This window comes from Primulina eburnea, chromosome 8 (assembly GCF_022965805.1).
Source record: "Primulina eburnea isolate SZY01 chromosome 8, ASM2296580v1, whole genome shotgun sequence".
Taxonomy (NCBI): domain Eukaryota; kingdom Viridiplantae; phylum Streptophyta; class Magnoliopsida; order Lamiales; family Gesneriaceae; genus Primulina; species Primulina eburnea.
In genome coordinates, this window is record NC_133108.1 from 2,406,690 (window position 1) to 2,431,735 (window position 25,046).

Here is a 25,046-nt window from a genome sequence, read left to right on the forward strand (position 1 = left end):
TAAATACTATTTGTTGGCTTGTCTGACCGTATAAAACTCTTATTATGTGGATACTGTGAAATCTGTCTAGCGACGTTTAGTCTTACTCTCGAGTGTCGGCCTGACGTCCTATTAGTCTTTCACGAATTTTAGAACCTTTGGAATTGGTTGGCTATCAGTGTCTTTTTTAAATTCTCCAAATTTTCATACTTATACTTTGTTCAATTACATTTAGAGAAAACACCTTTAAAGTTGAATTTTTACCTTGTCTATTGCTATATTCTGATTCCGAAAGTTTTGTTTTGTTTTGTTTTGTTTTGTTTAAGATTTGATTGAAAATAAATACAATAGTTTCTTTTATCTACGATGGGTGTGGTATCTATATTTTATGAGTAGGTCTCTTATAAGATGATTTCACGAATCTTTATTTGTGAGACGGGTCAACTCTATCGATATTCACAGTAAAAAGTAATATTTTTTCATGGATGATTCAAATAAGAGATACGTTTCACAAAATACGACATGTGAGATTATCTCAGACAAGTTTTTGTAATATGTTATATCTTATTCAAGATTATCTCCAATCAAAAAGTTTTCATGTTAATATCTCACTATTTGAGTAAAAATGTTATTTAAAGAACTACATGAACAAAAATCAAGAAAAAACAAGTTACTCAGAAGTTTCCAATCAAAAAGTTTCATGTAGATCTCCAATAGCCGCTATATCAAGAAAAAACAAGTTACTCAGAAGTTCGCAGTTTAAACAAAATCAATTATTATGAGCACAAACAAGTTACGCATGGTTCATCAACCGAATAATAATGTTCTAATAATGTTTGATTAGTCAATAATTAATCAATGTGAGGGAAAATTAGTGTAATATTATGAGTCTCTGACTATGTCTGGCCTGGTTGAATATGTTCCATTTTTATTTTAAAAAATATATTCAAAAAAAGCAAAAAATTTGTGTGAGACGATCTCACGGGTCGTATTTTGTGAGTCGTGTCTCTTATTTGGGTCATCTATGAGAAAATGTTACTTTTTATGCTAATAGCATTACTTATTATTGTGAATATCGATAAGGTTGATATGTCTTAAAATAAAGATTCGTGAGATCGTCTCATAAAAATTTGTAAAAAAAAGGTTAATTCAATTATTATTTTCATTTATTTATACTAGGAACGAACACGTGCGATGCACGTGAGTGACTAATAATGAAAAATATAATCACGAGAATTAGATAATATTTAAAATCGTTTGAATAAAATATTGTTTATTAGTATTTATCAATCTAAATACATCAAAAAACAATACATTATGACGATAAATCATATATATTCACTTATTTATATGACATTTTTCAATCCGCGTGATTATAACATAATGACAGCTCTTTTAAATCAACAAAAATATTTTTCATCTAAATATCATTCAAAATGAAAAAAAATAAAATTAAAATTAATAGAATAGTGAATTTTACCAAAATCAAAACCACAATGTACTTAAATAGAATAAATACAAATTTCAAATAAAATTATCTTAATTTACTAAATTGTCATAATAATGTTAAAATAAAACCGTTAAAACTTGTTACTAAGTTAAATATCACTTGTGCTTTTGCTAACTTTTAACTCCTTGTGGATTTTTTTAAATTTTCTATGTTTTTTAAAATACATATTATAGATAATTAATTATATATCAGAATCAATCATTTATAAATTAATATTGGTGATTAATAATTTCAGTGAAATAAATTTTTTTAACATAATATCACTCAAATAAATATGTGTAGTAAAACACATGTATAAAATAATATGTAATACTCAGTTAAAAAACATCATATGTAAAATTGTAATATATAACAAATGATAATAAATTATCAATATAATTCATATTTATTATAATGATTATATTAATTAAAAAAATTATCAGGATTATATCATAAATTTAGTTAAAAAGCAGAAAGTAATTTTCATTTTTTTTAATTTATCGTTACTTTTTATTTATATGAATAAAGTTGAAATAGATCAAACTAATCAAATTATACTATAAATAAAATATAATTTTTTTTTGTGCAAAAAATGTGGTGTGGTACATGAATAATATTTAAACAACATGAACAATTTTGAAATTTAAAAATGAGAACAATTTTGAAATTTAAAAATGAGGTTAAAAGTTCTTGATGTAACAAAACTAAAATAAATATAAACTAATATATAATTCAGAAGATGAGAACTTAAAATGACTATCAAAATAAATCATCGGAAACTAATATAATCTCATAATTTTGTGAAAGATGATAAATTTAGTAAATAGATTAACCGAACTGTAAAAAAGATGAAGAAAAAGAAATGGTAACAAAACAGAACCATCGATAAATTAAATTAATTAAATCAAAGAAACTAACGTAATATCAAATAATTAAATTAAAAAACTAATAGAAGGAGGAAAATAGATAATTACTAAAAGATCCAATGCATTAAACAAATTGATGTAATAAAAGTAAAATAAATATACACTATATAGTTTGGATAGGGGAGCTCAAAATAACCATAAAAATACATCTTTAGAGACCAAGATATAATATTCAAATTTTGTGAAAAGCGACAAGAAATAACCGAACTCTGAAAAAAAATAATTCGAAAGAGGAGAATTTAAAATTACTATCAAAATAAATCATTGGAAACTAATATAATCATTATTTTGTGAAAGATGATAAATTTATTATATAGATTAACCGAACTGTAAAAAAAACGAAAGAAAAAAATGGTAACAATACACGAATTGTCGATAAATTAAACTAATTAAATCAAATAAACTAACGTAACATCATAATTAAGTTAAAAAACTCATGGGGGGAGGAAAATAGATAATCACTAAAATAAAATGAAACACTAAAATATCCAATGCATTAAACAAAATAATGTAATAAAAATAAAATACATATACACTATATAGATTGGATAGAAGAGCTCAAAATAAATCCTTAGAGACCAAGATATAATCTTTAAATTTTGTGAAAAGTGACAAGAATTAACCGAACTATGAAAAAAAAAAGAAGAAAAAGCCATGTAGAACCGCAAGACGGAAAAAATAGGAATGAATTCAATGTTTTCAATGAATATTAATGCTCATATATTAATAATAAGTAATCAGTTATAGTTATTTAAGACAAGCAAGTAAATTATAAGTTAACTCATATAAGAATACAACTTGCTAAGCTAGATAAAGAAGGACATATAGAGAAATTCACAATTGGAAGTGATATATTTATATTTAAAAAAATAAATAAATAGATAGTTATAGTTATTTAAGACGAACAAAGAAATTACAACTTAACCCATATAAGAATATAACTTTCTAAGCTAGATAAAAAAGGACATATAGGGAAATTCACAATTGAAAGTGGTATATTTATATGTTTTAAAAAAAAAATAAGTAGATAGTTATAGTTATTTAAGACAAACAAAGAAATTACAACTTAACCCATATAAGAATATAACTTTCTAAGCTAGATAAAAAAGGACATATAGGGAAATTCACAATTGAAAGTGGTATATTTATTTTTATACTAGGAATGATTACGTGCAATGCACGTAGATGATTAATAATGAAAAATAAAGATTTAGATAATTTTTAAAATCGTTTGAATAACAACTTGTTTATAAGTATTTATTAATGTAAATATATCAAAACACAATAATTAAAAATGAATGATGATGATAAATCAAATATATTCATTTTATAATATTTTTCAATTCGTGTGATTATAACATAATGATAATTCTATCGAATTAACAAAGATATTTTTCATCCAAATATTATTTACAATGGAAAACATTAAAAATAAAATTAATAGAATAATGAATATTACTAAAACCAAAATCACGATATTTTTTAAAAGAAGTGCATATAGCGATTGTCAAATAAAATTCTCTTAGTTAACTAAATTAGCATAATGATGTTAAAATAAAACCCCTAAATTTGTTATTAAGTTAAATATCAATTTTTTTTGCTAACATTTAAATTCTTTGCGAATTTTGTTTAGCTTTCTCTTTTTTTAAAATATATATTATATATAGTTAATTTATATCATAATAGATCATTTGAAAATTAATATTGATGATTAATATTTTCATGTTATATAAAATTTTAAAATAATATCAATCAAATAAATATGTGTAGTAAAACAAATATACGTAACATTCAGTTTAAAAATATCATATATAAATAATTTAATTTCTAACAAATCATAATAAATTAGCACTATAATTCATATTTATTAAATAAAAAAAAATTATAAAGGTTATTTCATAAATTTAATTCAAAAGTATAAAGTAATTTTCATTCTTTTTAATTTTCATTAATTTCTTTTTATATGAATAAAGTTGAAATAACTCAAAATAATCAAATTATATTGCAAATAAAATATTTTAAAAATTTGCAAAAGAGCATATAGAATCTGCATTCTCTCAATATCCATTTTAATTGGGAAAAAACCATAAGAAAAATGACATTTTCTCGCATAATTTTTATAACACTTGTAGAAAAGTATAAGCTTGAGATATATATTGAGACATTATTAATATCAAAATGTATTAAATTAAAAATATAAAAAGTATCATACTAATGTATTTGTAATATTTTTCGTCAATTCAACTAATGAAATAAAATTATTTTCATTTTCCATCTCAACTCTTAAATCAGAAAATTAAAAATTCACCAAAATAAATAAATGAAATATTAATTAAGTAATGATGTGTAAAAGTGTAACAAATAAAATTCACAAATCATATTAATGTGTTTGTAATCGTTCATTCAACTAAAATAATAAAATAATGTTATTTTTATTTTCAAATCTTTAGATAGAAAATTGAAAATTCACAATTCAAACTCACATATTTATAGATAGTATAGAAAAAAAAAAGTAGATAATTATAGTTATTTAAGACAAACAAAGAAATTACAACTTAACTCATATAAGAATATAACTTTTTAAACTAGATAAAAAAGGATATATAGGGAAATTCACAATTGAAAGTGGTATATTTATATGTAACTAGCATGATGCACGTGCAACGCACATAATTTCAATTATATTATAAAAATTAAAGAAAATATGATTTTCTAAAAAATAATTTGAATCATTTTGTTATTTATCTGAGCGTAATTTCTTATCATATTAGACGATTTATAAGAACTTATATAACTTACTTTCAAAATTGTTTCCCAAATTAAAATTCAAGCAGTTGATTTTATGTTATATAATAAATTGTAATGAACATAATATGTAAAACAAAATAAACTGAAACAAAATTTTTAAAAAAAATTATATATTCAAACACAACGCAATATATGTAAAAAAACACACATTCAAATAAGATTATATGGTAAATATCAAATAGACTCATATAATAATTATTAAATATAGATTTGAAACTATATGATTTTATCCATTAAAATTTGAAATATAACAAAAGGAGTAGAAGTTCATATATATTTGTAACCATTAAAATTTGAAATATAACAAAAGAAGTAGACGTTCATATATATTTTTGTGATACTATAATTTATTAATTAATTAGAAATTGCAATAAAAATATAAATACAAAATTACAATGAAATCATGGGAAAAACATGTAGAGAGAATTAAAAAGATAAGATTTAAATGTAGTATAAAGATGAGTTATTTGATAAAATTAATATAGGAGTTACATTCTAATCTTGAAGTGTGTATAAAAGGTTAATTTTGTCATTGCAGTTATTTGATAAAATTAATATAGGAGTTACATTCTAATCTTGAAGTGTGTATAGAAGGTTAATTTTGTCATTGCACAATTGAAAAACAATGCCTTTCATCTACACTTTTATAGGTATATAGATAGATAAGTAGATTAGTATCATTCATTGGCTCTTGAATGGGAAAGCGATAAAGGCAGCCACCGCTGACATGAGGAGAAGTTTCCGAAGACCAAAACTGATATTTCTTGGTCTGCTTCTTCTTCAACAAAATAATAATCCAAGAAACTGTAGAACACAGAAATATTGTTGTTAATTATGCCGAATGTGTATGATAACTGGGAGAGGTTGGTGGTAGCCACGCTGAAAACAGAGAACCTTCGCCAGCTTGCGCTCTGTTCCAGCTTCAGCAGCTGCAGCAGCTCCTTCTCCGATTATTCCCAGAGTTATTTTTCGGGTTTTGAAATCAATTCTCACCAGCTAGCAGATGTTCCTGGTACTATTGTAATCCGCCCTCCTCTCAATTCTTTGATTTTAGTAATTATATGAGCTATTCGTTTTGGGGACTGATTATTCTCTGCTTTTATGTAACGTTTCTTCTCTATGATGTTTCATGCACTTTATCAGAGGAATTGGTGAAACGATTGTTAAAGAAACCAATCACGTCTCCCCACATCTTGGAGAAGTCTATCTTGTTGGCGGATCAGGTGATACTTGCGGCGGATTTTGCCATCCTTTTCAAACGAGAATGCGCGGACCTTAAATCCAAGACTCGAACACTCGCGTATCTTCTGCGCCTGCAGGCGCGTGCCCGCAGGCATTACTTTGCTCGCCGCATCGTTAGCTACACGGAGCAAGTCCTGGATGAAGCACTGGCCTTGCTGCTGAAATGTTCTGCTAATGTCCTGAAGCGTGCGTTCACCATTATACCAACTGCCGCCTTCCCCAAAATGTCATCTCAACTACAATCATCTATTGTTGATGTCAGCTGGCTTCTAAAAATCTCTGCTGGCTATGAGGGCCACATTGGCTTACCTCCATTCGCCTGCAATGACCCAATCATCTGCCTTATATTGGAGCAAATCGCCATCTTGTCCATGGGTTCAATGGAGGGTCGATCCAATGCGTCTGGGCTTCTGGTTACTTTATTTCGCGAAAATGATCGGTTTGGAAAGTTGTTTATTGAGGACGGTGGAGTTTTACCCTTGTCAAAATTGATGAAGGTAGGTGCATTAGAGGGGCGGGAGAATGCCGCCAGGGCGATTGGATTGCTTGGAAATGACCCTGAAAATGTCAAGAAAATGATACATACTGACGTTTGCTTAGTCTTTGTAGAAGTACTCAAAAGAGGGCCGATGAAAGTTCAGGCTTTAGTTGCTTGGGCTGTGTCAGAATTTTCCTCACATTACCCCAAATGCCAGGATCTTTTTGCACGGCTCGGCATTATTCCGTTGCTAGTTAGTCATCTCGCCTTCAGAAGCAAATACCATGTTGCCATCAATACCGTTTTATTGACAAGTGATAGTGGTAGCAATACTGCAGCAAATGCCATTGAGATTAGCGGGAATGGTGAGGATGTTGAAAACCACATCTCCAGTCCATTGAGGACTGAGCAGCCTAATCTGGAGCAAGATGTGGTTAATGGTACCAGGGCTTTGCGGGGTGACAATGGTTTTATTCAGAACAACCTTGGCACGAGCAATGACAAAGATGTTGCCATGGTAAATCCTGTACATTTTTTGGTATCTGGAGCGAGTGTTGGAGCTCAAGAAGTGGAGGACCCTGTGACCGAAGCATATAGAAAGACGATGGTTTTAAGAGCCCTTCGCTACCTTGCTAAAGGGAATCATGCCATTTGCCTAAGCATTTCGAAGCCAAGAACTTTACGGATCTTCGCTGTTCTTTTGAAGAATGGGCCTGAAGAAGTTCGTCACAATTTGGCCATGGCACTGATGGAGATCACCACAGTTGCAGAGGGAAATGCAGAGTTAAAATCGGCATTCAACCCCAACTCGCCTGCCTGCAAAGCAGTCTTTGATCAGCTCTTTATGGTCATTAACGAGGCCGATTCAAAAATACTCACTCCTTGCATTAAAATAATTGGAAATTTGGCTCAAAATTTCTGTACAGAAGGTGCAAGAATGATAAGTCCCCTTGTAAATTTACTAGACAAGGGAGAAGCCGAGGTTGATAGTGAAGTTTGTGCCACTCTCACCAAGTTCATTTGCCCCGAAAATGATCTACACCAGCATTACTCTAAGTTAATCATCAGCGTAGGAGGAGTGCATCACCTAGTTCAGCTGGTGTACTTCGGAGAGAAGATTGTTAAAAAACGTGCATTGACAGTGGTGTGCTATATCGCATTGCACGTGCCAGACAGCGAAGATGTCGCACAGGTGAACTTGCTCACTGTGCTGAAATGGGCCGAAAACGAACTCTGGTTAGTGCGAGATGAATACATGTGCACATTGTTAGAAGGCGTTGAAAGGCAGTTGTTACTCCATCAATCTTCAGGGACACCATTGAATCGATGAAATTTTTTTTTTTCCAATCTTTTTTCCTTTATTTTCTTTACTATATTCATTCTTCAGTAATTTTGTAGGATGCAGATAGTTCATATTTTTGGGAGTCATGTGGAGTTAATTAGATTGTCAAATGTCTCAAACTCGTCAGGGATTACTAGATGGATAATCTGAAATCAAGGAGTCATCGTGTAATTTTATCAGTGGTAAAATAAAATATAGATACAATAAACATATATCCATATATTTTATCATAACTAGAAAAATGCACGTGCGTTGCACGTAAAAACCTAAACTGCTGAAAATATATGTACGAAATTTTGATAATATTTAAATGAATTAAAACATAGTTAATAACATTTATCAAATAAAACAAACTAAGCCATAAAAAATAAAAAATCATGATCATAGACGGTATATGAATCAGAGAAATTATCTTATCCACTTGACACACTTTCCAATATGCTTCTTGGTTGATTTTGACAACTCAACAACTCTTTGTCCAGGGGCGGATCCAGAATGATATGTTTGGGGGGCCCGGTCTACCTCAATTCCTGAACGTAGAAAAAATTCCAAGAATCCTTGTCTTTCCTTCTGATGTGTCTCCGAACTCGCGTCCCACAATATTTCACTCGTCAGTCGACAATATAGCAGATGTTTTGCAAAAGGTTATTATTTCAAATGGCTTTCTTGATTGTGTTTGTATTAACCAACTATAAAGATTTTAAGTTGGGACTTTGTAAAAGCCCGTTATTTAGGTTTTCAAAAAAAAAAATTGCAGAACAATGTCAAAAAACAGCGTATAAAAAGAATTAAACATGGACCATATGTGTAAACCTCGAAAGTCTTTAACCATTAGACTAATTATAGATACTTAAAATTTTGATGGGTCAAATAATATATATACTAAATAATAAAATATATCTTACATAGTAAAAAAAATTAAAAAAATTCAGGGGGGCCGTGGCCCCCTCCGGCCCTACAGTGGATCTGCCCCTGTCTTTGTCGTAGTTTGTTATAATATGCATATAACTATTTTGGTATGCTCAGCAAATATCTGATCGTCTATAGCTATAAGATTAATAAATTTTCAACAACTATTTCTCAATCACTGTGAGAAAAATTACTTGAAATCTCTTCAAATGACTATATCTTAGAATTGTGTCCTCATTTAATTTGACACAATTCAAGAAAATCATCTTTGATCGTCATTTTTTGGAAGCTTTGCAATAATGATTGCGTGCATCATGTCATGAGGATGATATAGTTTCAATCTCATTTGTTGCGTTTAGAACATAATATTATATTATTCATTGAAACAAAACAAATTTTCTTCTAGCGAGTTTATATTTTGTTTTATAATATTTTATCTTGTAGAACGACATACAAAATTATTTATTGTATTTTAAAAATCTTGAGAATAGATACGAATAATGTAATTAAAATATGCATATGAGATATCATTCTAATATATGTCAAAGTATTTGTTTTATTCAATATCTCATCTAATAATATAACCATTTAGATTTCATGAGCATTTTACGATAGTCAAAATTAATTTGATGAAATATTGTAGAATTTTATTTGAATTTCAATATTTGGCTAAGTGAATTTACTTGACAAGGAGTTTTCTATGCTACATCATATATGTTATGAATTAGCTGGTTAGACATTTTGACTAAAAAAAGAGACAAAAACAATCTCGTATCACCTCGAAATATATTGAGATAATATTGGAGGAAATAAAGTGAAACTGGCTCGATGTCTCAATGAAATGCACAGAATTCATCTATTATATTGTGTCAACAAAGCTTTAGAATTGTTCTCATACCATTATAAATAGAATGAAAATTATGTACAATTTGTTTTTCATGTATTTTTTTTTCTGAATGAAGAATTTTTTCTTTTTGAAAAACTATTTTATTGAGAAATATTGACATTTATATGTCGCACAACCATGAAGTAGCAATATAATCATTATATAACACTTAATGTACACATACAATTCTTCAATTTCTTCTTCATTGTGCTTCGTTGAAATTTAAATCTGAATCATTCTTGATCTTAAAATTTTGCTTTAAATATGATTTAATATATATGTATATGTTTCATGTTACTTAGTTGGACCTAACTTCAAATATCTATAAAAAAATGTGCTTGAATTATATCATACAGAAATTAGGACATAGTATGTAGGACTGAGCACTTGCCGTTTTACCAAAAGTTATAGCTAGTAGTAATGGTACAACTCAAATCTTTTAAACCGCGCAACAGCTCAAGCACCACGGTTCGGCCGCTCAACCAAGTAGGGACAATTATTGCACTCAACAATCTTCCTCCTATAATTGCACTCATTGCAATCAATGGGAATCGAACCCGTGACCTTGGCTCTGATACCAATTGTAAGACTGAGCGTTTGTCGCTTTACCAAAAACTATAGCTAGTAGTAATTGTGCAACTCAAATCTGTTAAACTGCACAGCAGCTCAAGCATCACGGTTCGACCGCTCTACCAAACAGGGACAATTATCGCACCCAACATAGTAACACACAACATATTTTTTTTATTTAACATGTCTTTTTTTTTTCATCATATGTTTGTCGAAACTTTTTTGTTCAAAATTTGACGCATTTCGTAGACTATATATATGAAAAACCAAGAAATTATATAATTCACAGAAACCATTTATTATTGTCTTCATAGAACAGAAGACCCAAAATACGTGGTTTGATTGGTGTACTCTCATACTTATTTTTATATAAACAACAAGACACATCATATAATATCAGAAAAATCAATTACCGCCAACAATACTAACCAAAACGAATAAAAAAATCATAACACAAACAATCTCGATAAGAAAAAAAATGATAACTCAAAGTTTAAAAATAATTTATTTAGTACAATAACAAAGAAATTGAAGTATATACGAACAATAAAAAGCATAAATCACTCTCAAATTAAATATTAACCCATATTATTTACAATTTGTATAAATTTTCCAATATTTTTTTTAAATAAAGAGAAGACGTCTTATTAATGTCATCGTTTTATAGATATTCATTCAACTTCTTTAAAAAACACAAATGAAAAATGGTGCCTTGAAATCATAATAAAACTATTTAGAAAAGCAGCTGTAAAAATATAATACAAAGTCACACAATTTTTCTTAAACCATAGAAAAATATTAGACTATTGACAAAATATATGTAGCAACAACAAAACATGCGTTAACTTGTGATATAATGAAAATTTAGAATCATGCATAATCATTGAATTAGAACAAAAGCGCATGCCAAAAATCTACTGGATATTATATATTTTAATAATTTATCCATATTTGTCGTTTACCTGAGGACTCTTAGACCTACCAATTTTTGTAGTTCACCTATTATTTTCATAATAAATAATATTACAAAAATAATATAAACAAGAACATAAAAACTCAAATTAAAATGCCTTCTATCAATCTAAGTAAAAAAAATTGATTAGATAATATAATAATGTCGTAAAAAATTTAAATATTGATTTATAGACAGAAGTTAGGAAATATATTTGTCCCAATAAATAAAAAATATTATTCCTTGATATTCTGAGACATAAGGTAAAAACGAAGAAATATTTCAATTTTTTAATATTTTCTAACTCACTTTAAACTAAGTAATCTAAGCAAACAGAAAATATGCATTATGTGTTTAAAAAATAACAAAATATCTTAATAATAAAAAATTGAAAAATAACCATTTATGTTGGATATTTGAATTTGTTTTCTCTTTTCTTTGTGCAAACAAACAAATAACAAAAACAATCCAAACACAATTACATGATTAATACAAATGACATATAACAATCAAACATGTTAACGCTAGGATAAAAAAACTCCTCTCATTGCAAGAACAAAAAATGATCAAATATAGCATATTATTTAATAATATTTATTTAGCAGCATTTATAAAAAAATTGACTAAATAACTTAAAAACAGTGTTTGAAATCTATTACAGAAAAATATTTCTCTCAATCGTATATTTCTATTGACACATGAGGAGTCTGAAAATATTTTTATTCTAAATGAGATAAAGAAATTTTGTATGACCTTAATACTTATTAATACTTTATTTTTATTCAATCCGACTCATCTCTTTTGTCTTCCTATTATTATTTGACGGCAATGTATAAATTTAAGTATTTAAAATTAAATTTAAAGTAAATTAAAATAATAGTTAGTTTGATTGAGTTAAATACACTATTAATGATCTTATTAAACTAAAATAAAAAAAATGACTTAAATAACACCATTAATATGACAAATTGTAATATAAAAAAATAAAGTGATTTTCTGTGAATTTGGAAAAAAAATAAAGTGATTTTGTGTGAATTTGATGTCAATATAATCACAATTCACATTCATATATAGATATTAGTATAGATTAGTATAGATAGATAGATTAATTTAATTTTAATTAATTTTAAATTTTAATTAATTAATTTTAATTTTATGAAATAGAAAATGAAAAAGAAAACATGTATTCAATTCACATATTTATATTAGTATAGTATAGATATAGATATAGATAGATTTTAATTAATTAATTTTAATTTTATGAAATAGAAAATGAAAAAGAAAATATGTATTAATGATTAATATGAAAATATGTATTAATGATTAATATTAAATGATAATTTTAAATTTTAATTAATTTTAATTTTATGAAATAGAAAATGAAAAAGAAAACATGTATTCAATTCACATATTTATATTAGTATAGTATAGATATAGATATAGATAGATTTTAATTAATTAATTTTAATTTTATGAAATAGAAAATGAAAAAGAAAATATGTATTAATGATTAATATGAAAATATGTATTAATGATTAATATTAAATGAAAGTAAGGATATTTATGTAAATTCACAATTCAATTCATATAATAGATAGATTAATTTAATTTTAATTAATTAATTTTAATTTTATGAAATAGAAAATGAAAAAGAAAACATGTATTCAATTCACATATTTATATTAGTATAGTATAGATATAGATATAGATAGATTTTAATTAATTAATTTTAATTTTATGAAATAGAAAATGAAAAATAAAATATGTATTAATGATTAATATGAAAATATGTATTAATGATTAATATTAAATGATAATTAATTAATTTTAATTTTATGAAATAGAAAATGAAAAAAAAACATGTATTCAATTCACATATTTATATTAGTATATTATAGATATAGATATAGATATATTTTAACTAATTAATTTTAATTTTATGAAATAGAAAATGAAAAAGAAAATATGTATTAATGATTAATATGAAAATATGTATTAATGATTAATATTAAATGAAAGTAAAGATATTTATGTAAATTCACAATTCAATTCATATATTTAATGTAAATTCACAATTCAATTCATATATTTATATTAGTATAGAATAAAAAGCTATATTTTCCTAAAAAAAACTCAACTTTTATAACCAAAAGAATTTCAAAGACGACATATCTATTCTAAGCTTACAATGAGATACAACACCAATTTTTTAAGGGGAAAAAAATATCATGCTACTCTACGAGGTCCAAGATAATAATATTCAGATAAATCAATTTAGTTTTCTATTAGTAGAATCTATATTGGCAAATTGAGACAAGAATCTTTTTTTAATCCTCTGAGGCTGAAATATGAGAATCAGATATTGCACATTTTCTTATCCTCACACCCGCCATGCATTGGCCTTCGAATCTCCTCCACCCAATCAAATAATCCTCATACCCAATTCTGCCCCAAATTTTCTTAGTTTTCACAGCATCACTTTATCTTCCCACTCCCTTTCTTCTATTTTTCACTTTTGAAGCTTTAAGTTCACTGTCATTTACAGACATGGCTGCTGCAGTCAGTGCTGCAGTGTCTCTCCCTTCCTCCAAGTCCTCTTCTCTTCTTCCTGCCAGAACATCCATTATTTCCACAGAAAGAATCAATTTCAACAAGGTTTGATCCTCACTTGATGTTTTTCATTGTTCTTTACTTCAAGAAATTTCATATCAAGTTGCGGGTTTTTTTTCTTCATGTATTTTTTTGTGTTTATCTCGAGTTTTTTTATACTTTGTTCCAAGAATTTGCCCCTCGCAACACGGCATTTTTCATGTAATACTCTCGCTGCTGTTTTATTGTTATATTACAGTACAAGGTTACATTTTGGAAATTCTTTGATCACTTGTGCTGTATTATTAGTTTTGTGGTTGCAAAACTTTGGGCAACTGTTGGGAATTTGACGAGGGCAAGCTAGTGTATTTGAGTGGTCTAAAGCTTCACGTGTAGAAAAATCGTTGCCTTCTGTATCGAAGGAGTAAAGTTTACTCCTTTAGATTTCAAGATTTTTCATTTGAGTGGTTTGCTCCATTAATCTGCGCCTTCTAAATCTATGTTACTGAACAGATCTTGTGCAGGTTCCTTTATTCTACAGGAATGTGTCATCAGGTGCCCCAGTAGTGCTCATTAAAGCACAAGTTACCACAGACGCCCCTGCCAAGGTAGAGAAGGTTTCAAAGAAACAGGAAGAAGGGGTGATAGTAAACAAGTTCAAGCCTAAGGATCCATACGTTGGCATGTGTCTTCTTAACACCAAGATCACAGCTGATGATGCTCCCGGTGAAACGTGGCACATGGTTTTCAGCACCGAGGGTATTTTTCCATCTGTAGCATATTGTTCATTGAGTAGAGTAGTTGATTCGAATGATTTTTTGATGAATTCTCACTTTTCCAGCTTGGCAAGCGAGACTATATACAATAAATTCTGCTAACTACGAAAACAATTACTCTAGTACTAGATAACCTATTGTGTATCTCACACATGTCCCGCCCAATACAATTTGGAGATGGTTGTATGACATATTCACTTGGGTCATATATATGAATCGTGATGAGATGGCTAGTGCAGTGTTGAATTGCGAAGCCGATTGTTTATGTTGTTTAAATGTGTCTTGATTGTTTCTTGAACAGGGGAGGTACCTTACAGAGAAGGACAGTCAATTGGGGTGATTGCAGATGGGGTAGACAAGAATGGGAAGCCTCACAAGTTACGGCTATACTCAATCGCAAGCAGTGCCCTTGGCGACTTTGGGGATTCCAAGACTGTAAGAATTCGATAATGTGAAAGGTTATTAGCAAGAAGAAAGTGAGATTCTAGGAATAATTATTCTTTTTACAGGTTTCTTTGTGTGTTAAAAGGCTCGTCTACACCAACGACCAAGGGGAAATCGTCAAAGGCGTTTGCTCAAACTTCTTGTGTAATGACTAGATTCTGTAGACAGTTGAAAATGATAAAAGCTACACTATACTTGCTTATTTTCTGAATTTGAGCAAAGTTTTAATGGTATATATATCTTTTCTTCAGGCGACTTGAAACCAGGAGCTGAAGTGAAAATAACTGGACCTGTAGGCAAAGAGATGCTCATGCCAAAAGACCCCAATGCGAACGTTATAATGGTGTGTTACATGCTATTGCGATCATGAATATTCAAACAAAATCCATGTATTTCTTTGATAATTTCTAGTATTTATATAATTGGAACTCACTGTATAGCTTGCCACTGGGACTGGGATTGCTCCCTTTCGTGGTTTCTTATGGAAAATGTTCTTTGAGAAGTATGATGACTACAAGGTAAAACCGAATCCACCACAATTTCTACAATAAGATTTGATCTTGTGGCTGTTCATTGACAACATAAATTTATACCTTTCTGTTTCTCCTACTGCAGTTCAACGGATTAGCATGGCTGTTCTTGGGAGTTCCTACAAGCAGCTCATTACTCTACAAAGAGGTAAACTCACACCCCCAACTCCCTCGAGTTTTGAAGCTGATTGACATTCGTATTCTGCTAAATGAAGGCTAAAATTTTCTTGTTCGATCTTCTATAGAGTATCAATACTCCTTTCGCAATATGTGATGTTGCTTAATCAAGACCTATTGCATTCATGGCGTGACATGAAGTTGATCTAACATTTTAAGAAAATAAAATAAACATACCAAGCTTGTTTTGGTGGATGGGGCAGGAATTCGAGAAAATGAAGGAGAAATCCCCTGAAAACTTCAGGGTGGACTATGCAGTTAGCAGAGAGCAGGCAAACGCCAAAGGAGAGAAGATGTACATCCAAACCCGAATGGCTGAATATGCAGAAGAGCTATGGGAACTGCTCAAGAAAGATAACACCTACGTCTACATATGCGGGCTGAAGGGAATGGAGAAGGGTATTGATGACATAATGATATCCTTGGCTGCTAAAGAAGGTAAATATACATACATGCGCGAACTTGGAGCAGAGTAATGTGTGTATACGCTGTGTTGCATGATCCGAATGCTCATATCTAAGCTTGTTATTTATTGTTTTTCAGGTATTGATTGGATAGATTACAAAAAGCAGTTGAAGAGATCGGAACAATGGAATGTGGAAGTGTACTGATTCTTGATTTTTCTTGTGTTTTTGTGATTTCATCTGTACTGAATTAAAGAAAAGGTAACTTTCTTGTCATATAGTTTCATTTTGACCCTCTGATCATTGATATTTTGAGGGTATGGTTCACAAGAATTCGAAGAACGATACAAATTTCAAGTCATATAATGTTAGTATAAACTTTCCTTCACTCATATGTTACATACAATTTTTTACAGCGCAGATGTGATCTGAGCAAGATAGTTTTTCTTGCAAAATCGTGTGCCTTTTACTCTCCAGTTGTATTCAATATATGATCTGATTAATATTCAATTTGTCTTTGGATATGAAATATGAACATTGGTAACCTTGTGAATTTAATTATATGGAACATATTTAGTGAATTTATATGTTGTGTAAGTTATGAAATTATAATTATCTTATATTAGTTATTTATATCTTCATGTGTATATCTTTCATATTTTTTATTTTGAAGCATTCACAAACTGTAATATAAAATGCTGCTAAAATAGCTTTTAAAAAAATTATGTCAACATTATAAGTTTTTTATTTATTTCAAATTAACGATTTTATATTTTATATTTTATTAGAAGTGATAGATTAAATTTAAAATTTATAGATAAAGATAGGATGAAATCAAATATATAAATAAAAATAGGATTGAAGATTTTTCACATTTTAGGAAAATAAAATCATCAATAAATTATATAAGGACGATATACTTATAATTTTAATTGAAATTTCAGCAAATCAATAAAAAGTTAGATAATCTAAAAGCTTCAACTTTAGTAAAATCGTAAGATCAATTTTGATATCGAGCATTAGTCTCATTATTATTCAAGTTCGAGTTCTTCCTACCCCTTAGATTAGGATCTCAAAAAAAAAAAAAAAAAGAGTAAGATTTACTTTAATTAAATAATATGGAAGGTTATATATACAAAAACCCTTAATGTAACAAAATAATTTTTACTTGCCTAATTAGTTGAGATCCTCACTAAGTAAATGCTTGCAAGTTCACCCATTGGATCCATTCGAATTTATGTAAAATGTACAGGATAAGCATATTTCCCGAGCTAAGCTCTCAAACACACTAGATAAATCAACAGCTCATCCCTCGTTTCGCTTTCCTCTTCTTGTTCCCGTTCTACGTGAATTGTCTGTGATTATGTGTAATCTGTCGATAAAGTTCAAGTACTACTTCAGTTCAATTTGCTGGCGTGTTGATTGTGTCACTGTCGTTACAGATCTGTCCGTTGTATCTTGGGAAAATGTCTTCTATTTTGATCATAAAAAGAGATTGACAAATCTGTTTTAAAGAAACTGTATCCGATTTACTTATTCTTCATGGTTTTATACACATGATATTATACTTCAAATAACATACTTCTTTTCTTTCATAATTTTTTTTTAAAATACACGACTTTATCGACGGTGCTTTGTCTTTTCGCTATTAGCAAATTGGCTAACAGAAAATATCCAGCAAAGCCAGGAAACTGAGGTGAGTTTTGGGAAAAGCTGCAGATAAAGGCGACAAGGAAGAATTGGTTTCACGTCAATCCACCCTTAGCTCTTTCTTCTTTCTCATGAAGTGCGAATGATTACAAACCATCTCAATTATCTGAAATTGTTGAACACAAAATTTATAACATCTCCTAATGTAGTTTTTACACTGTTTAATCGATTAAAAAATAAATACAAGAACCATCGATCAAACAAAAACTAGGATGTATTAACTTTAAAAAAGAATATTTTTGTATAAAAATTCAAAAAAAAAACTTATAATTTTCGTTATTTATTATCATCAAACACAGCTTGCATTAGAGTAACCCAAACACTCGGTTGAGTTTTATAATTGATATAAGAGTAGGTATCTTTTGAGACGGTTTCACGAATCTTTATCTGTGAGACGGGTCAACCCTATCGATATTCACAATAAAAAGTAATACTCTTAGCATAAAAAGTAATACTTTTTCATGGATGATCCAAATAAGAGATATGTCTCACAAAATACAACCCGTGAGACCGTCTCACACAAGTTTTTACTTTGACGAGTAGGTCTCTTGTGAGACGGTCTCACGAATCTTTATCTGTGAGACAGGTCAACCCTACCGATATTCACAATAAATAGTAATACTCTTAGCATAAAAAGTAATATTTTTCATGGATGACCCAAATAGGATATATGCCTCACAAAATACGACCCGTGAAACCGTCTCACATAAGTTTTTGCTTTGACCGACCATAAAACTTATGTGTGAAGATCTCATGAGTCAATTTATCTCAAAATTATTTCTTTTTATTATAAATATCAATATTATATTGATTGGTGAAATAATCTTTTACCTTGATTTAATATTTTTCATTATTGGTTTTATGTTTTGCATATTTTAGAAACAAAAAATTATTTGGTTATATTTATCAAAATCTTAACATTTTCCTATTTATCATTTAATTAATTTTTTTTTAAAATAATACTAACAGGCCTTCTGGGCCTACGGGGCCATGTTTTAGCTCGAATTTCCGGTCCAAGCTTAATTTTGGGTCATAGCCTGTCAGATATGGCCCACTTTCACACTAACAACAGTATATATACTAACTCCGGCGAAAAAATAAACCCAAGTTCTTTTGTGGAACCGAAGCTAAGAGACGAATAACCCCTCGACACCCTTTCAATTTTCCGATCAATCCGATACCAATTCGTGACAATCATGGTGCTTGAGGTCTGTTTCGAGATTTTCGCACTTGTTTTTTCTTCTTCTTAGGGTTAGGGTTAGGGTTTCATTGTGTTTCCATTTGTTTGCTTACCGCCTTTTTCTGTAAAAATAGGCGACAATGATCTGCATCGATAATTCTGAGTGGATGCGCAACGGTGATTACTCTCCCAATCGATTTCAAGCTCAAGCCGACGCCGTTAATCTGATTTGTGGAGCTAAGACTCAGGTATTTATTAACAAAATTTCACTGATTTCGGTTTGAATATCTACCCCCTTTTTATTTTCTTGTGACTAGGGATCATATTGTATTGTGCCCCGACTAATTTTTAATTCAAGCGCTATTTATTAGATAGTTGTGGTACGTTTTATTAAGTGGTTTAACTGTATTGTAGTCCAATCCGGAGAACACCGTCGGGATATTAACGATGGCAGGAAAAGGGGTTCGAGTATTAGTCACTCCGACTAGTGATCTCGGAAAAATCTTGGCTTGCATGCACGGTCAGCTTGCATTATTGTATTTACAGTTTTGAACATCTTCGTGTATATTTTCTATTTTATTTTTTTGCGCTCCATGACTAAGGTGTGGATTGTTAGAAGCTAAGAGTTCTAAGGCACTTGCCCCAAAAAGGAAATGGGTTTGGTTTTATGGATGTGAAAATGAGGTGAGGTCATGGCCGATAAATTAGCTTGGTAGTGGTGTAGTTGGATTCTCAAGGATTAGTGTTTGGACTTTAGGTTTGAGTTTACATTTGAGCATGAATGTTTTAAAAAAAATTTGAGGTTGTGTTTCTATCTTTTCTGTGATTGCCAATTGCCGCATTATTGGGAATCGATGGACATTGTTCGTTTCTGTATTTAGGCTTAGAAATCGGTGGCGAGATGAACTTGACTGCTGGGATCCAGGTGGCGCAATTGGCTCTCAAGCATCGACAAAACAAGAAGCAACAACAAAGGATAATCGTGTTTGCGGGAAGGTATAACTCAACCATTATGTAATTTGAGGTCCTCTTTTGTCTTTTTTTTCCATTTCAACCTTACATATTGTTAATTCCTGTGTTTTTAGTCCTGTTAAATATGACAAGAAAGTGTTAGAGTTGATTGGAAGAAAATTGAAAAAGAACAGTGTATCTCTCGATATTATAAATTTTGGTGAAGAAGATGGCGAAAAGGCTGAGAAGCTTGAGGCATTACTTTCGGCAGTTAATAATAACGATAGCAGTCATATTGTTCACGTTCCTCCCGGTCCAAGTGCTCTTTCTGATGTGCTGATCAGGTGATTTGAGATGCTATCTCTTTCAATTAAAATTTTATGTACTTTCTTATTTTTGACATTATTTCTGTCTTTCAGTACCCCAATCTTCACCGGTGATGGAGAAGGGGGCAGTGGTTTTGCTGCTGCAGCAGCAGCAGCTGCTGCAGCTGGTGGAGTATCTGGCTTTGACTTCGGTGTGGATCCAAACCTGGATCCTGAACTTGCTCTTGCTCTTCGAGTTTCAATGGAAGAAGAGAGGGCAAGGCAAGAAGCTGCTGCAAAGAAGGCTGCCGAAGAAGCTGCAAAACAGGATGTAGGAGAACAGCAGTCCAATTCACAAGATGTAACCATGGCTGAAACTGTAAACGCAGGAACCACTGTGCCTGAAAACAAGACACGCGATCTAATGGTTGGAATCTCTGGCGAAAACTTCTTTTTGACTTCTTTAAAAATGAATAAATTTATGAAATCAAACTATAACAAGCTCTATTTTTCAAATGTTTCTTATTTGATTTGGTACTCATGATCATGGAAATTATTTGTTTGCTTCTTGAAGTGTTATTGCTTTAGCTTTGTCCAAAACAGATTGGAATATTAGTTAAAATAGTTCGTGGGATATGAAGACTGGAACTAAATCTCGCTCAAATTTTGTGTATATTCCAACATGAGGCACTTGATCTAATGCACGCTCTTTCTTTGGTACATATGGCTATTAGATACTTGGTTCCAAAGAACTCTCAAGTGAGGTTCTATGACTGGGTCTGCCTTTTCATAATAGATCGCATTGTTGGGATTTATTTAACAAAAATTGTTATTTTATTGGTTCATACTTCATTGTTACGGAGATGATGTTACTGTTGCCTGATTTTGGTAATAAGTTCCATTAAGTTTAAACTACTATTGGTTCTATGCTTCTGCTATCATATGCAACTGCATCTCAATATTATAATTTTTTATCCTGTGGACAAATTGAAATGGGAAAACCTTAAATTAGTCTGCCTTGTAAAAAACAACAAAGAATTTAGCAAACGGGCTCACAAATATTTTGAACTCTTTATGACTTGTGGAATTTGTCATTTTTTTGAAATTTGGGATGCACAGGTAAAGGAATTCTCTTTATGTACTTTTTGTTAGGGGGTTGAGAGTATTGCTGCAGTTTGTGAAACAAACATCAGAAGAGATTTTTTGGTGCCCAAGAAAACTGCTCATGACCAGTCTCATTTATGTGAATTACAGCCATCTGGAGCGCAAACTTCAGTTTACAATGTTAATTTTTATTTCCTTTTTTCACTAAAACTGTTTGGATGTTTGAGTTGCTGAACAATGAACTTTTCCATATTGGTCTACTTACGCATGAGCACTATGGGCGATTGACTGGGTGTAACACGTGATTGTGAGTCATTTACAGGATGATGATAATGCGCTGTTGCATCAGGCCCTAGAAATGTCCATGGATGATTCTTCCTCTGTTGTCGCTGTTCGTGATACCGACATGTCAGATGTATCTGCTGATGATCATGATCTGCAACTTGGTGAGAATTTGTGCTGTCTTGGTAATTTCCCTATTTGATTTGTTTAGCTTGCTGAATTTTTTCCCTGTTATTCCTTTTCTGTTTAGACCATATTTGGTATTTTCTTTCTTCTGTTTTATAATTTGCATGGGATAGTGAGACATTTGGTGTTCTATATTTTAGGTTTTGTGCCACATCTTCTTAATTTAAACCTTAGAAGTGTTGCCTCTTTGCTAAGTCTGAAAAACCTGTTGAGGCACAGAGTGACTATAGGTTTTACACTTTTACTTCTAATTTTACTTATAATCTTACGTTTATATACCACTACAAAAGAGAGAGAAGAGACGATGGTCTATAGTATGCATAGTTCATGTTGTGTGGTTGTGATATTTCTGTTCCCAGGTCGAATGACATTGCATTGAAGGATTCGTAGTTCAGTTTCGGTTTAATTGAGTGTTCATTGAGAGATCATTGTCTTTTTTTGAATCATGGTTTGAGACCCTTTTGAGTAGAAAACTGGGAAATTTTCAACATGCATAACATCCAAAAGAATTCTGTTGCACCGCAATATGATTTGATTTTCCCAGTGACTACTTCACCTTGACAGCTGTCAATTTTCATTATCACTCTATGGGGCTTGGCGTTGCCTTTTTAGAGAACAATCCTGAAAATCATGGAATTATCCTCATAAATTTGTCTTTGAAGAGAATTGGAGATCTGAAGCTACGAAAGTAGCATTAAACACTCAAAGAACGTGAAATTCAATTTTGAATTAATCATTTTCCAATTTTGTTTCTGTTTTATGCATTTCATGTAAACAATCTCCACTCAAAGAGTTTTTTTGGTTTCTTTGAGGGGTTTGTTCCTTCTTAGTATTTCAATGGAGGTTTGTTGGCTATTTTGTTCAATTGCTTGATCAGACATTTATAGAATTTTTGGATCTGAATCTGATGTATCAAGCATTTTCTAGGTGATCGACCTCGATCTGCTGTATTTCTGTGCTAAATGTTCTGCCTCTCTTTGGGCAAAGTTTATTCATTCCTTCTATTATAATGGGGCTTATTTGAAGTTTTATGCCTCTGGATATTTTTTTTATATTTTCCTTGTCAATGTTCTTGTAGCCCTCCAATTGTCTGTGCAAGACAGCGCAGCTGATCAAACAAGCCAAACAGATGTGAATAAGCTGCTTGGAGATCAATCGTTCATGTCCTCTATCCTTGCCTCTGTAAGTCTATTATGACATAACTACAGTTTCAGTCCGCAGATTTAGTGAATTCTTAATCTAGTAGATGAAATGAACTAGAAATGAACTGTAACTCTATTGTTTGTTTCACGACCTTCCTGTCTTAACAGCTTCCGGGAGTTGATCCAAATGATCCCCATGTCAAAGATTTACTTGCTTCCATGCAGAGTCAGTCTGAGGTGAGTTTGATGACTGATATTGGCAAAAGCTAATGAAATCTAGATTGAAATTTATGTGGTGGTTTCATCATCAACTTAAAAGTCTCTTGGTATTGGTTGCTGCAGCCATGTGTATATTTGTGATCTATTTTAACAGTTAGAGTAGATGGATGATGAGGTGGGCAAAGAAATTTTTTTGAGATAATAATAACAATTTACAGATAAAATCCCAGTCTAATTTGTTGGAAGTCTACCCCGCAAGAATTAGATTTTAGTGCAAACTTGTATCATGGTCCTGTTCGGACAGTCTGTATTAGTCCTGTACCATAACATCTATATATTCTTGGAAAATTTTCCATTTTTTCCTGTTTGGTTTCTCATGTGCAATCGTTTTTCTTTCATTGGGATTTCAATGGAACATATATAGTTGAAGGATGCTAAGACTGAGTTTTCTTTGCTTAGCTTTGGTGTTCTATAACTTATTTATTCACGGGACATAATAGTAAGTATATTAAAAAATCATACCATGAAAATGTGTTTTGAACAAAGAATAAATGAAATCCAGTATAAATACTTTTTAATTATTATTATTATGAAATCAATATGCAGCTTTTCTAATGCACATTTTTGTGTCCTCGATTTTTTAATAATAATATCTATCTTACTCCTGTAGATCAAGGATGAAGACAAGGAACCAAAAGAAGATGAAAAAAAGTGAAGATGCCACACTTGATATCCACCATCTGGTATAGTTCCAAGCATCTCTGGCTGTCCTTTTAAAATTGATTTTTACCAAAACGAGCTATTGTGATTAGTAGAGGAAAAACTCTTGGCAACGTTTATATGTTTCTATATGTTCCCTATCCTTTCACAATCATTTGATGTTTTTTTTATCATCTTGCAACGTATTGTCAGATCAATCTATTAAACAGATGGGAACTTTTCTTCTCTGCTTGAACAATTCTTGAACAATCTTTGTCGGAGGAGAGTGATGATAAATTAATTAACAAATGCCCACCTTAACTTTGTCGTACTAGCTATTTTTAATACTTTTGTCTGCAGATTCATGAACCCAAAAAGATATGCTTTATTTATAGCATATTCGTCTTCCTGAATATGTATTTAAATTGTTTTGCTTTATTTGCTTTAATATAGAACATAACACCTCCTCTACATGCCATGTACGTATTATAGTAACATATTTATTTTCTCACATTTAATTTAATATAAACATTTATTATTTGTGGGTTTCACTGTCCACTCATTCATCTTTATTTTTATTTTAAATAGGATGAGACATCCATGCACTCCCAAAACACATGTGCTTGCGTGCTCGTTTTTGCAAATTAAACATTTTGTGTTTAAAATTAATCAAATTCAAACGTTTGACCGTTTGATATATGTAACATTTGCTCACATTGATTTGATTTCTTTTTTATATGTGATAACACCTCATTTGAACACAAATG

General features: G+C 30.4%; 3 protein-coding genes across 5 annotated transcripts; all 3 read left to right on the plus strand.

The window, feature by feature from the left end:
• The first annotated feature begins 5,900 nt into the window (after positions 1 to 5,900).
• LOC140838356 (uncharacterized) lies at positions 5,901 to 8,472 on the plus strand. The gene is made up of 2 exons (XM_073204590.1): positions 5,901 to 6,214; positions 6,346 to 8,472. Exons 1-2 carry the CDS (start codon positions 6,037 to 6,039, stop codon positions 8,250 to 8,252), a joined length of 2,085 nt encoding a protein of 694 aa, XP_073060691.1. The 5' UTR covers positions 5,901 to 6,036; the 3' UTR covers positions 8,253 to 8,472.
• A 5,482-nt stretch (positions 8,473 to 13,954) lies between these two features.
• On the plus strand, positions 13,955 to 16,889 carry LOC140838357 (ferredoxin--NADP reductase, leaf isozyme 1, chloroplastic). 2 transcript variants are annotated; one of them, XM_073204592.1, is made up of 9 exons: positions 13,955 to 14,236; positions 14,695 to 14,929; positions 15,248 to 15,381; positions 15,456 to 15,534; positions 15,642 to 15,733; positions 15,831 to 15,908; positions 16,006 to 16,068; positions 16,301 to 16,535; positions 16,641 to 16,889. In XM_073204592.1, exons 1-9 carry the CDS (start codon positions 14,129 to 14,131, stop codon positions 16,706 to 16,708), a joined length of 1,092 nt encoding a protein of 363 aa, XP_073060693.1. In that variant the 5' UTR covers positions 13,955 to 14,128; the 3' UTR covers positions 16,709 to 16,889. The 2 variants fall into 2 exon arrangements, with proteins under 2 accessions (XP_073060693.1, XP_073060694.1); XM_073204593.1 differs by having other exon boundaries at positions 14,103 to 14,236; positions 14,684 to 14,929.
• A 2,375-nt stretch (positions 16,890 to 19,264) lies between these two features.
• LOC140838362 (26S proteasome non-ATPase regulatory subunit 4 homolog) lies at positions 19,265 to 24,527 on the plus strand. Of its 2 annotated transcripts, XM_073204600.1 has the most exons (10): positions 19,265 to 19,419; positions 19,526 to 19,639; positions 19,806 to 19,911; positions 20,273 to 20,387; positions 20,477 to 20,686; positions 20,762 to 21,074; positions 22,074 to 22,197; positions 23,298 to 23,401; positions 23,530 to 23,598; positions 24,251 to 24,527. In XM_073204600.1, the coding sequence occupies exons 1-10, from the start codon at positions 19,408 to 19,410 to the stop codon at positions 24,293 to 24,295; spliced, it is 1,212 nt and encodes a 403-aa protein (XP_073060701.1). In that variant the 5' UTR covers positions 19,265 to 19,407; the 3' UTR covers positions 24,296 to 24,527. The 2 variants fall into 2 exon arrangements, 1 of the variants encoding a protein (XP_073060701.1); XR_012119579.1 differs by lacking the exon at positions 24,251 to 24,527 and having other exon boundaries at positions 21,800 to 22,197; positions 23,530 to 23,600.
• Positions 24,528 to 25,046: the final 519 nt, after the last annotated feature.